The sequence below is a fragment of the Psittacula echo genome (genome assembly GCF_963264785.1).
Source record: "Psittacula echo genome assembly, chromosome: 4".
NCBI classification, from domain to species: Eukaryota; Metazoa; Chordata; class Aves; order Psittaciformes; family Psittacidae; genus Psittacula; species Psittacula echo.
Genome location: NC_137738.1, coordinates 71055315 through 71069497, shown reverse-complemented (window position 1 = coordinate 71069497; position 14183 = coordinate 71055315). Strand labels below are relative to the sequence as shown.

General features: G+C 39.7%; 1 protein-coding gene across 3 annotated transcripts in view; it reads right to left on the bottom strand.

Annotated features, from left to right (window-relative positions):
* The window catches only part of SNX14 (sorting nexin 14), a 56656-nt gene extending 44240 nt beyond the window's left edge, over positions 1-12416 (bottom strand). For all 3 annotated transcript variants that reach the window (XM_080614511.1, XM_080614512.1, XM_080614513.1), the window contains exons 1-5: positions 12228-12416; positions 12017-12137; positions 11113-11189; positions 10925-11003; positions 4776-4819 (exon numbers count right to left, since the gene is read on the bottom strand). In XM_080614511.1, the coding sequence (XP_080470637.1) occupies positions 4776-4819; positions 10925-11003; positions 11113-11189; positions 12017-12137; positions 12228-12367 (461 nt within the window). In that variant the 5' untranslated portion in view covers positions 12368-12416. The remainder of the gene's footprint in view (positions 1-4775; positions 4820-10924; positions 11004-11112; positions 11190-12016; positions 12138-12227) is intronic.
* Between the last annotated feature and the right edge of the window lie 1767 nt (positions 12417-14183).

The window sequence follows — 14183 nt, the reverse complement described above, 5'->3', positions numbered from 1 at the left end:
TCCTGCTCTAATATGCTGTCCGCATGATTCTGACCAAGTAAAATTTAACTCAGTTTCCACATAAGTGAATGCTTCCTAGCTCAGCAGCATAAAGTGAAACTGAATTAAAATTGATGACAAAACCTGTGGAATAAGAGCTCTGCAAGCACATACCCCAGATAAGCTAGTAAAAATTGGGGTTTCCACACTCATACTAAAAGACCTTCTGTACTGCAAGATTTAAAATAATTTTCATTTGTTTTAGTACAAATCTGGCTTTCTAAAACTCTTTTATTTGAGTGCTATTATAAAATTGGTTGATCCTCATGCAGCTTTTAACGAAATAGGTACATCCCTTGCATGTCAGCATCTTCCAATAGAAAACTTCCATGGGTATTTTTTCAACAAGTTCTAATACTTAGATGCCACTTGATACAGTAATATTTTCCTTTGTAAATATAAAATTGAGTCTATTTCTAGCCTAAACAGAGATTGCCATTTCCTAGAAGAGAAAATAAATTGCAACACAGGAAATCGACAAATGACTTCTACAAAAGATAATCTACTTTTTATGTATCATGAAACACGAAACCATCAATTACGAAGAAAACAAAACAAGAACCTCAACCTATAGCTACTTGGAACAAAATTGAAATTATTTAACATGATTTCTGCTTGGAAACGAAATAAAGAAGAATTCAAACAGATTCTCAAATTGATACATCAAAATATCATCTAAACTTTTTATCTGGCTTGCCAGTTTCCATCTGCTGCAATAAATAATGTGCAATGAAATACTGTCATTAAAAATACTGAAAGTTGACTCAGGAAGAAAAATAACCAGCTGCATGTCTTTTTGGGGAAACCGAATGAAAATGGAAAATACACCAAGTCTTAGATGCAGAAACTGCAACTAAATCCAGTGGAAAAAGAGACCGTGATAACAGCATTCCACAAAATGCAACAGAAAGAATAAAAATCTGCCAGCATTTAAACATATGTGGGCATTAGAACATGCCCAAAGATACTAGTAAAACTGTATTATAATAGCTGAGCAATGACAAAGTTAGATCCTGCTTCAGCTAATGACCATTTGTGAACGTCATCACAGTTTTCAGTAGTAAGTTTACCTATGCAGTAAATGCAAATATCATCTGCATTTAAAAAAACAAACCACACAGTACAAGCAATAACAATACACTTGGAAAATAAAAATTTCATGCTTATAACGTTATTTTGCATTACCATCCAATTTTTTAAGCCATGTTAGCTAGGATTATATGCAGCGTTCAAATGCATGCTGAATGTGAACTGTGAGGTACAGATACTTGCGACCTGATGATCTAAGTATGCACCTAATTGCATGAAAAAGCACCTCAAAGAAAGCAGCCTGGCATAAGGGATACCACCATCCTCTAACAGCTAATCATATGCAGGTAAGAATACCTTAGGGGAAGGTTTGGTTTGTTATCAGAACAGCAGCTGACGTTTTAGATGCAATATGGTTAGCAAATACCCACACTTTTAGAGGAAGCCAAGGAATTAGCAAGCAAATTGTATGACTGTATTACTAGTATTTGACAAACAGCAAGATAACATGAAGCAATTTGGACCAAGAAGCTTTTATTTTATTGACACTTGGATAACCAGCATCTTGGCTAATTGTACTTGGACATGACTTCACGCCACGTACTTTCACAACGCGCCGTGGGTTTGCAGAGATATTCTTTTAATCACAAGTAGACTGAAGACTACTAAAAAAAAGCATCAAGAACCAGTAAAATTTCAAATCTCCAGCGACCCAGTGGAAGCTTGGAAACATTTTAAAAATTGGCTGCATCTTCCCCAGAATTTGAGGAAAAGCTTAAAAACACAACTGTCTGTGTAATGGAGAGATTTGCTAAAGAACAAAAGGCTCAATCTGTTAATTTGCAAACAGTTACTGAGTCCAATGTCTCAAAAGAGATACACCCAACTGCTTTTGCATGCAAAATCTCATGGGAACTACTCATAAATGAAAACCATATGCAAATACTAATGTGATTCCCTCCCCCCCCCCCCCGTGTGTCAATTATTCTTACCAAATTTGGACAACTCCTATCAAAAATATGAAGAAAATAAGTTGCAAGCTGATGAAACTGAAAAACTATGGATTGCAACTCAACAAAAGACTTGAAATGTTCTTGCATTACTTGCATCTAAAATAGAAGCAGCTCCGTATGTGGAAACACTGAGTTTAGTCACTATCAAAGAAAAACAGTAATTTGTTACAAAAATGTGGTAATTACTGGATTCCAATCTAATCTGAGAGAACAGGAGTAGCAATAGCATCGATGACCAAAAAATTCAGTAAGCATAGAGTGAATAACTCAAACTTTAAATTCTCTTATTTAAATGAGGTTGGCATAAGCAACATATTATATTGTTTTGCTGTACAGCATACACAATAGACTCAGACGGGTGTTTTGTAGCTCTACAAATTTGGATTACTTAGAACTATGTTCTATTCTTCTCACATGGTTCAAAAAAATCTTAACACAAATATTTAAATATAACCAGTTTGAAAAATACAAAAGAAAATTGCATATAACTACCTATTTCAGTAGAATTCACTGGATTTTAAGCACTAATCTTCATTCTCCTAAACTGGTTCAAGTTTAGGGATGTCTGCCTCTAAATTTTAGCTTGCTAATAAAATATTACAAATTCTTACACATTTTATTAATGAAACAAACATAAAACACAGCTGTTCCCTGCTTATAGCCCTTTATTTCCTTAGTAATAAATCTATGATTTTATCCTGCAACATACATTCCTGGCTAGTGTTACACTTCCTGGGCTTCTGAGTGAGATATGTTATGTTACATCTCTAATGTCGGGAGTATGCAAGGTGCTGCAAGACATCATCAGGCACAAAAAATTAAACAAAGAGAGGCGCTTCTGCACAAATTCCATTCACTTGAAGGAGGGCAGCTACCACAAGGAATCATGCCAAGACTTTTCTGTGAGGCAAAGCAGCACACTGTTTTACCAACCTAGTCTGGCAAGCCTGAATTGCCTGCTGGTGGGCACCCATGCTGCTAAGTAAGGATAGTCTGGATGCAAAGGTTTCTGATTTGGCTCTGTGAAAAATTATCTAGAGAGTGAGGTTTCTTAGCTCAGAATAAACACTTCATGAATGTAAAAGCTCCTTCTCCAGCGTGAGCTGAGTTATATATGTGTGTACCTACATTGTTTGCATAAGTCAGAACTAGCATGCTCTACAAGACAGACCCCAAATGGCTGCCCACAGACACACAGTTCAGACCTCCCTGCACAACTGTTGGGAGGAAACACAGCAAAGCACAGAAACACCTGAACGTCTAGAGCGAAAAAGACCTCTGACATTACTACCAGTATGCCTTTCAGGACCAAGTTTCTTCCTGCAACATTGCTCAGATAACACTGCACTATTGCTCACTGAACTCCCAAGTACTTTAGGTTCAGGGAAAACTCATTAGGTCTGGTCAGCATGGTGTGAATTTATGGAGCTAGCTCAAAATCCAGACTTCCACTGTCTTGTGTGTCAGATTCAAGTAATATGTGTAAACCAAGTTTCCTTGACAGTCCAAAACAAAGACATTGAAGACACCTTCCACCAGCCAAAAAATCCTAATTTCAAATGATTAAATAGAGAAGATGGCTGCCTTACATTTGTTCCTTTGTCAAACAGCTCAATGGAACATGATACAGTTTTCTGCATTTGAAAGTTAAAAACCTCGAGTTTTCCAACGTTCTCATTCACAATACACGATGCTAAAGCTCCCTCTGCTGTCTGCATAAGCAGTTAAGTTTTATGCTTCAGTGTATTCCTCACACAAAGATAGATGGGAGACAAGCAGGTATTGGCAGGTATCGGCCACAATTAAAAACCAATCAGGCAAAGAAGTCTGCAAATTTTCTGAAAATTTTAGATCCCAGAGACAGGAGAGAAAAAAAAAAAACCAAACAACACAAAACCACCAAAAAACAACCAGTGTAGAGTAACAAAAAACAAAACAAAAAAAAGTCTATATTTCTCTTAGGACAAAACCAAACACTTTCATCCAATGAAAAAGTAAAAGTCAGAGTAAAGGCAGAATACCGTTTTAACACTTTTATGCCAGCACGATCAATTAAAAATATTTGTAGTATCTTCCTACAAAGTTCTCTGAAGCACTAATTAATACATAAAGGTACAAGGCAACAACCAAAGAATTTTGTAGTCTTTCCTCTATACTCCATTTTAAAGTTATTTACACAGTATTACTCTATTCAGCTCAGCATAGCCACTCAAAGCTTTAAAACTCAACAAATCACCATATGTTCTGCAAGAAGGTGGCCGCAACATGTATTCAAAATACCTTTTCTATATTAATTAAAAGTGATTTTTTTTAAAGCAATAAGGAAGATCAGTGTGCTTCTAACCTGGAAATAAATTTCAGGGAGTGGGAGGAAGATGTTTTTACACAGGTTTTAATCAAGCCATATGTACTCCCAAGGAGTTACTAGAAAATCAACATATAAAAATGAATAATCTAAAAGTGGTTTTAGGTTGAAATACGAATTTCAGAACCACCTCTATCATGCCTAAATTATTAAAAGATCTGTTCTACTGTGCTAAGAGACAGTAACAATGATGAAACCATTGCACTTACAAGTATGCTGTACATTTTACTGAAGAAACAGAAATGTTTATTTTCAAGTGACTATATCTTAAACAGTTTGACAAATATTTATGATATTAAAAAATAACAACTCTTAGGTAAAGCTCATACCTGTACCATGGATAAATAAAGTTTTCCAGCACCAACTCAAGCACCTGAGCAAAACAAAGACAACCACATTACAAAACAGTTTACTGTAAATCCTTGTTAGAAAAGTTAAAATCACACCACCTTTCAAAACTCATAGAACATAATTGTTACATCGTAGAACTTTAATGTATAAACATGTACATTGTGATTCTACAGTGAGATCAATCATTTTGCATAGTAATCAACATACAGCACAAAATGATGGTTTCATCAGATATCAACGTGAAACAGCTGCCACTAGTACTATCCACAAGAGGAAGCACAGCGCTGTAGTCATTCTGTTAGGTGAATGCTATGAAAAATGTCATCTTGCCTCAAACAGCCCTTCCCAAACTTTTCAGATCAGTTCCTCTTCTTTTCTGATATAGTGTGAAATGTCCCACAGGCACAGCTACCCATCCTACACTTACACACATCTTCACCCCTTTTTATTCAAACCTCAGCCTTTTCCAGCTCTCCCCCACCATCAAAGTGGGACAGTCAATCCTTTGATTTGTGAGCTCACCACTCACAAAGAAGGCAAAAGGAGAATCCTAAAACACAACAAATCACAGAATGGTTTGGGTTGGAAGGGATCTTAAAAAGATCATCTAGTTCCAACCCCCCTGCCATGGGTAGGGACACCTCCCATGAGACCAGGTTGCTCAAAGCCTTGTCCAACCTGGCCTTGAACACTGCCAGGGATGGGACAGCCACAACTGCTCTGAGCAACCTGCTCCAGTGCCTCACAACTCCTGGGAAAGCCATTCTCATTTCTTCAACAGAGCCTGCCTTATGGTCCAGCCATCTCCTGAAGTCCCAACTATAGCAATCCCTAAAGTCCTTGTCCTACATGGATCCTCATGGCTTTTCCCCTCCTGTTCCTAGCCCCTGCATATCCCACCTACATGGATCTCTGTAGAGCATAATTTCCCCCCTTTCCATCAAATCCATTTCTCACAGGTCAAGCCTGTGGTTGCCTTTTCCATGACAGAAACCCTGGGTTAATCAGGAAGAACCAGTGCTGTTGCACACATATGCCCTGGTTCAGCTTAGCTTTAAACATTACAGAAGGAAGGAAGGCACAGGAGGCAACAGTCCTGGTTCAGTCAAAGGGCTGCCACCACCATATACACAAGGTGTACTACTCATCCTTGCACTATGATTAGCAGAAAAAACCCCAAACTTCTGAAAGGAAGGGAAAATGTCCAACAGTGCCAAGAAACAAAAACATGAGAAAGAAGATAGGATGAAGTTTTCTTGAGATTTCTCCTCCTTCACTATAATCCAAGATGTCATCCATACCACCTTCTCTTGTCACAACCTATCCCTTAATCAGTCATTGCTTTAGAGATCAGTTTGTCCCTGACAGAATCAATACTGGTCCGGGTAGTAAGACAGAATACATGGGCTGCTCTGTGAGGCTGCTGTGCCGTATTCTGCAGAAAGAAAGGTTTCGCAAAAGAAGCCACTGTGTTCAAAGAAAAATGTCAAATCTGTTTGAAAGGCAAGCTGAATGCAACAGCTGAAGTACAAGTGTCATTTATGAGAGTAGGTATTATTCTTCCTACAAGATTTGCCGCTGCACTCATTCACACTACATGCACTGCAAGAATTAAGACTTATTAAATTTATACTATTTTTAGCCTCTGATCTACTCATGATTATGAAAGCACACTCACTAAAATGCATACCACGGCCTTTTTAGTTCCTCTCAGTTCTTCAGATTTCAGTAGCTGATGAATACTCTCTATTTCTGTTTTTACTACTAATATCGCCTATTCAAATTTAAGATGATCCTCTCCCTTTTGCAGTTGTTCCATTTCAGTGATTTTTCCTCACTTTGTTTTTAAGGCTAAAGGAAAAATTTTGTTCCTTTACCTTCTCTCTGAAGGAATGTTTTCCAGTCTGGGATACCTTCAGATGTCTGTACTGTGGACCATACAAAGTCAACATCTTTTCTCCTACCCCTATGTGCTATAGCAGTAATAGATCTTGAAACTGTAACATGATCGTGTGTTCATGATGGATGGGTAAGATAGATGCTGTGTTACAGCCTCCTCCAAAAACACACACCCTTTCCCCCTCAAAAAAAAAAAAAACAACCACAAAACCAAACCAAACCAAACAAACAAACAAAAAAAATTCGACTCAATTCTGAGATTTCCATTAAAAGCAGACTGGCAGGGTAGAGAGAGATGAAAATAGATGCTTTACTTCCTAGTACAGAAGAGATCAAGAAGTCCTAGAGAATCTTCTTTGGAAGTTAATCTTCAGACAACAGGAGGGAGATTAGATCAAGCTCCAGTCGGCAAACACCGACCATTGGCCTTAAGAGCAATAGATCAGACTATTCCCTGATGCCTTCCATGGCAGTGCCACTACATAAACCACCAATTTACTCCATAGAAATCTCAGCCTTGTCACAGGTACAGCAACTTTATTTTATTCTTGCAGAATTTAACAAAATAAACCTCTTTCAGGGCTCAAACTGCAGACTCTTACCAGAAAAACGCCTTTCAAAAGCAAAGGCCTGCAGAAAAACCCATACTGTCCATCTATAAAAGGATCCCTTTTCATTTTTCCTCCACTCTTGCTATGTGCCACCCCATCAAGAACAATGACAGCAGACCATCTTCCACTTGGAGTGACAAGTGCACTTGGACTACAAGCACAAGACAGCGTACTCCAAGGGAGTATAATGCACTCCTCTTCGAAGACTTTCCTTTATCCATGATACTACTTTGGAACTGAAAGCCTGTCTATCAGCCTTCCAGCACATGTGCCACTGCTAACATAACTCTTTGCCTATGGTCCAGAGGCTTCTAAAACCATCAGAATTGTTTCCAACAGTGAGAGATCTTGCTCTGACTGCTAAAGCCAAACATGTATGGTTCTGAGAATCATCTTCCTGTGGTAACTAAATCAGCAAGGAAAGCAGGAGGGATACAAGACCTGATGATGCACCCCACTCCGGACAGGGTCTCCTTGAGATTCAGCCCATGACTGTAGCAACCGACTTCCAGTTGAACCATTCTGCAGACTTGCCAGCGTTTCTCTTTTTATCTACTATTTCCATAGACACATAAGGGCTTTATGATAATGCTTCCACAGGACAATGTCATGCAGATAATCCCACAAGCCAAAGACTTAGAGGCAGCATGCAGAGAGACAAACAACTAACTCAAAATGCACTTAAAATCCACATATCACTGGTCCCGCTATCAGAGGTCAAGACACATTTGACTAGAACTCAAGTTCTCTACATAGCTTTAATAAAAAATGTCTTGATCCTGGAGATACAGAAAGCAGTGCTTATTTGCACATTTACTAAACACATAGCATGGCAGAGGCAGTTATGTATGATGCTCCATTGCACCATAGTGAAGCTAAAAGAGAGCTACAGTGTGAAACTATCCATACTGCAAAATACAAATACTCCAAGAATAACAGGCAATTGACTGCCAGTAACTGGAGTTCAAGGTCCATACAGTTTTCCCATGAACCCTATGAGCCTTCCAGACTGTATCAGTGTGATTCCATAAGTCAGGAAAAAAAAACCTGTCACATCATTCACTGCACCTCAAAGCACTAGGAAAGCAGGACGCATGTACTTCCACTTCCATTCTAGCAACGCCAATAATATTATTCAAGCTTAATTGCTCACACTATGCACACATGCCAACAGAGTAGATGGGACACCTCAAAGAATGACAGCTAATGATAAGCAATTTCCTTGTCTGTAAAGTATTATTCTCCAGATTTAAACACAAATGATGAGTCATTTAATTTAAAGCCTATTTTTCAATCATTCTGCAAAATGACAGGTTCTACTATGTCTGAGCAGCTTTGAACTGGAAAGAGATTACAAGTGTAAAACCAAATGCAGCACATAGCAACATAAGCAGCAGCTGATGACAAGAACAAAGAGAAGTTATTTTCTAGCATGCACTATAACACTGCAAGCTAGTCAGTCTTTGCTGCCTAGACAAGCTTTCTGTGGACTGTCATAGAACAGATCCCAGTTGTTAGGAAAAGGAACTGTAGTGCTGAGTGATGAATGGTTCAGTTGCAGGTCATAACTCCCAGGCCGAATTAGATCAGAAAGGAGGAAGAATTAGGTAAGTAAATGACAAAGACTATTTTAAAAGCCTTAAAAGGCAGTACAGCTAGATAGCTGAGACCACTTCCTGGTGGTAGAACCAGCAATTTCCAACAAGAAAGCTACTGTGCTGCTAAAAGGGTTCAGGACTGGCAAAGAGCACATTCAGACAATAATTGATTTCTTGTCATGCATTTGTCCATTTCTTACTTTTAGAAGAGAGAGAAGGGGGAAGAAAAAAAAATCTAGTCCCATAATCAAGTTAAGAATTAAAGAAAAATTTGAGATCAACAGACACTGGAAACAAAATTTTACTTAGGTCACTGCACTATTTTTGTGCGGGATACAGCCCAAACTATCAAATATTGAGAGATGCATGGCTGCGGCAGTTTAGAGTTCAACTATAATAATAAACATAAATGAATAGGGGAGTCCAAGCACAGGTTTTCCTTATTGTTCTAAACCATGTACAGCAGCTAGATAACCAAACAAGACTGCAAAAGATTAAGAATTTGCCATCAATGAAACAAACTGCCATCACAATCCAAGAGAGAAAAAGTGATTTGTTACAAAAAAGTTGGATTTCTTCTGATTTGAGTGTGTATTGAACTGTTCTGTAAGCACTTGAAAATACAAGCTTAAAGACTCTGCAACTGATTCAGATTAGAAACATTTAGAAATCAGAACACTGCCAAAATTCTTCAGCCTGCAAAGGAAGAACAAGAAAAACTAATCCAGAGTTTAAAAATCCCATAAGTATTCCAAGGACTTGTAGAATTTGCTTTCTAAAAGTGGGTTGCACTCCTTTAGAATCTCATTAATCTTAATTCAGTTCTCATTGTATCAGCTTCCCTGTACTGTAAAACTAACCCCCAAAAGAAAATAAGAGCAGTCTCTCCTTCCAACCCGAAGCAAGCTATCCAATTCCAGGTACACGTTACACACTGTATTCTCAGAGCAGAGCAAGATGCTCAGTGTGGGCAGAACCCCTGCTACCCTTTTAACCAGTACAGAAGAGTTGCAGTGGGGAAAAATGCAATGAAATTTCTCAATCCAAATAGTATCCTACACAGGTGAAAATGGTGGCTCAAACAAAATGCTTGTCTGCGTCTATCAAAGATGATTACTCTGGTTCACTGCTCGAGGAAGTAAGCAACAGCAATCAAATATGAAATGTCAAATGTGCAGCAACACATTTTAAAGATGAGTAAGAAGGTAACTATGGTACCTACTCATACCCCTTTATAAATAACATACTACAAGGAATGTTTTTAGCATTAAATTCCTACTTAAGCTAAACAGGAAAATTTCTGGGTTTTCAGCATTTACCACATCCTTTGATAAACTGTTACAACTGTTTGCTGCCCCAAATTCTAAAAATATTACACACATAGAAGCATTTATTTTTACATTCTCTTATTAAAACAATAGGTTTAAAAAGATAAACCTATTGAAATTATATTCAGCAATGCTGTTATTTTAATACACTTAGCCCAAACTTCCTCAAAAAAAATTAAAAGATTAAGTAATTTTAAAACAGTAACTGTTTCTGAAACTGCAGAGAAAGTCACAACATTAAGTCAAAGAGAGTCAACAAGTCGTTATCTGTGTTTGTTAAAAACATTCCTCAACTGTCCATCTCACCCTTCCCTTAAGGCTTTCATTCTTTTACTACTCTTGTTGTAGGCAAATCATCTCTTAACCTCCACTTCAACAAACTAAGCAGGATGAAATCCTTAACTCTTTGAGAATCAGACATGTTCTGTTACAACTGCTCTTTCCTATATGCTTCCCAGTTTACATAAATGTTTATTCTGTGTGCCAGAGACACTACTACAGCAACAGTCACATCTGTGATAACAAATACTTCATCTTGCCTCTCTGCTCCCAGCAGACTTTTACAGGAACAAGTTAACATACGTGCAAAGTACACCTGAACTAGCTACTGAACCAGAAGCAGTATGTCGAGGAGATACGTAATAAAAACTCACTGTATTTCAATATACTAAAGAAATGCTATAGCAATTACCTCTGAGAGTGATGCATCCACCTTGGAAGGCACTTTCAGATCCAGCCATGGCTGATAGTTTTCTAAAAGCAAAGTAGGCCTGTAGGAAATGGAAAAGTTGATGTAACAATACTTCATCGAAAGTTTCCTACTGCTTTGTGCAAAATGTAAGAAATACTAAGCTTACCGGTGCCACATATTTAATTTACCTGTGCCTCTTGCATTTGACCTTGCCACATACAGCACAACTGTGACCATGGGGGAATAGCTCCGGCAATTCTAATTGCTAAGAGGAGACATTTAGACAAGTTTACCTTCTTCAAAATGATAATTTGTTTAATACACTGACATTTGTGAACTTCCTTTTAGAGCATACAATTACAGAGAACTGAAAAGTATAAAGACAAAGTTATTCTTCAAGCAGGAAAATGAGGTAATAAGGCACGGTATGAGAGACAATTGAACCAAACAGAAAAGTCGCTTCCACTAAAAGTTGGAGTAGACAGATCCCCCTTCACATCTCCAGTCATCTCCCTGAACATCAGCTGGTCTAGTAAGAGAGCAGCTGTTTTCTCTGCAACACCTGCCTCACTCATAGCCTTGAACTACTGTAACTGTAGCATTTTTAGCCCTATAAAACGGTTTCATGTAAAATTTCAAGTTTGAAAACAGCAATTTTATTTGGGAAAGTTGTTTATGTTTTAATTTGAAAGGCAGTACCACTTAGAGAAGTTTCACTACAATCAGCAAAGAAGACTTAGCACTGGCTTGCCAAAGAAAAAGCATCTCCATAAAAGAAAAAGCCTCAATTAAAAAAAGAATACAACTACGTAATTTTTCAGTTACTTAATACTCAAATGCCAAAGCTCAAAAATGAGTGAAGCAGAAAACAACATCCATGAAGACTCCCAACAGGCTTTACAGCCATATGTAGGTTTGATAGGGCTATACAAAATGCATGAAGAAGCCAAAGTCTTAGTCATTGTGTATTTGCTACAAAGCACCTCTCAGATGGTACACACGAGCTGCATTGATGTATGGTATGTCAGAAAGCTCCTGGAATTACACATTATTTCTAAATACAAAGAAAGCACAATGCTAACAGACATTTACCTTGGGTTTATATTTTATCGTAAAAAGAATATTGGGCAGGAGGGAATCCGGTCCCAACGAGCAGTAGAAGGTAACGACACCAGCCACGAACGACCAGAAGATCATTAAAACATGAAGATACCTCACAAACAAATAGGAAGGCAACATTATTGCACGACAGGCTACCGGCGCTCCCCTGGGCCCGGCTCCCCGCCCCGGCGCTCCCGGTTACCGGTTGAGAAGAAGAGTGGCGGCGCCCAGCCCTAGGAGGAGGCAGCAGAAGAGCGGGTACTGCCGGCAGGTCTCCCGCAGCACCTCGGCGCCCCGCGCCAGCTGCCGCAGCCGCTCGCCGGCCGCCCGCACCGAGCGCATCACGGCCTCTGCCCGGCGCGGCGCCGCATCGGCACCCCGAGCAGTGGGAGGCCCCATCTCCACGCTTCCGGTCCCGGCAGCACGTGACCGCTGGCACGTGACGCCGGCGAAAGGCGGGGCTGCGGCCGCCGTGTTGTCGGAGTGGGGCAGCTGTGCGGGGCGGTGAGTGAGGTGAAGCGTGGGGAGGTGACCCTGCCCCGTGGGCCGTAGGGCGCCGTGCGGCTACCGCGATGGGCGCTCCTTGACCCTCCGCACGCCTCACACCCCACCCCGGCGTCGCAGCTCGGCAGGGTCTGGACGGGGCGGCTCTGCCTCCCTAAAGCCGGAACGATGCAACGCCTGCGGCAGCCTCTGCCTAGTCACGGGCGGGGAAGAAGGGGGAGAGACGGGGAGCGGAGGAGGACCGAGCAGCCGGTCCCGGAGAGAAGCTGCCAGCAGCCCTCAGTGACGCGCTCGTCTGGCATTTAGAGCTCTGCTGTATAACATACTGTGCTAAGCCTTGGAAATAGAAGATCTCTGATGACAGAAAGCTTACCTAGTTATAAATACTTAGGTTATGAACAACAGGGGCTCCCAGAGCTGGGCAGCCAGAAACTGCTTCATCTGATTAAATGTTCTATATTTAGATGATGACTGAGCTAAGTAATTTAGTGACTGGGACACTAAAACCATACAAACATCTCTCAACACTTTGTAGTTACTTGAAAAAAAACAGGTTAGGAAACATGACCGACCCCCTCCTTAACTACTATCCAGGGTTAAGACATTGAAAATAAACTAAACCCGGAATGTAGTTTATTGCTAGCAAGCACAATTTAAAGCCAACTTCCCATGAATAACTGCCTTCAGGTACAGTGCAAGTCACAAGCTTTCCAACTGTTTGAATGCATTCAGCAACTGGTACTCATTCTTGGGAAGCTCAAAGTTACGTAAATATGACATTACTTGTTAAGGGAAAATCAGTGCAATCACAAAAGTGCTTAAACAACTTCTGGGAAATCCTACAGATAGAGGGGCTCCTGAGTTGCAAACACGAAAAAGACCTGCTGCAGAGAAGTGCCCCTGGAGCGTCTGGTTTTGAGCTCTTTCGAGAAGTTACTGTTCCCTTACGCATTGCACTAGCCCCCCAGAGATATACGTGGGCAAAGGCTATGTGAATGCGTATGAAATACTTCAGAAGAGTCGTGTTTACAAGTCTCCAGTGAAAACCCTGCACAACAATGCTGTTAAGGAAAATTCAATATTTGGAAGGTGAGTCAGGAGCTAGAAACTGAAAGCTGAGAATAGCTTTAAGAATCTTTGCTCAGATGTTTTGTCACTTTAAGCAACACTTCCCTTGACCTCCCTAACAGGTGAAATGCTGCAGTTTGACTTCAGTATGTTGACCTTTTTCAGAGCCTGGCAGAAGCCCAGGGTCAGCTTGAATTTAAGAGCGTCTGCGCAATATTACTTCATGTCAGCCCATGTGTTTTCTGTTAGGAAATTAACCCAAACAAATAAGGTGCATGCACACAGCAAATCTCCATGCAGTGTAGCCAGAGGAAATTGCTTTTCCTTAGAAGATGCATTTTTTTGCTACCTGCTTATTTTATCTTCAGCTTTACTGCTTGTAATTTTTATTCATCAATTTTTCAGTGTTTTTAATAAGGAAAAACTTTGAAAAATGTGTAATTCTTAAAATAATTCATAAAGACATCACAGCATTATATATCTCTAACATAGGAAGTGACTTGCATAGCAAACCAGCAAGAACAGAATTCAAACTTCTGCTTCCATTTGCATTCTTTACTCTGGGTATAGTTTAATTTGTAGCTTC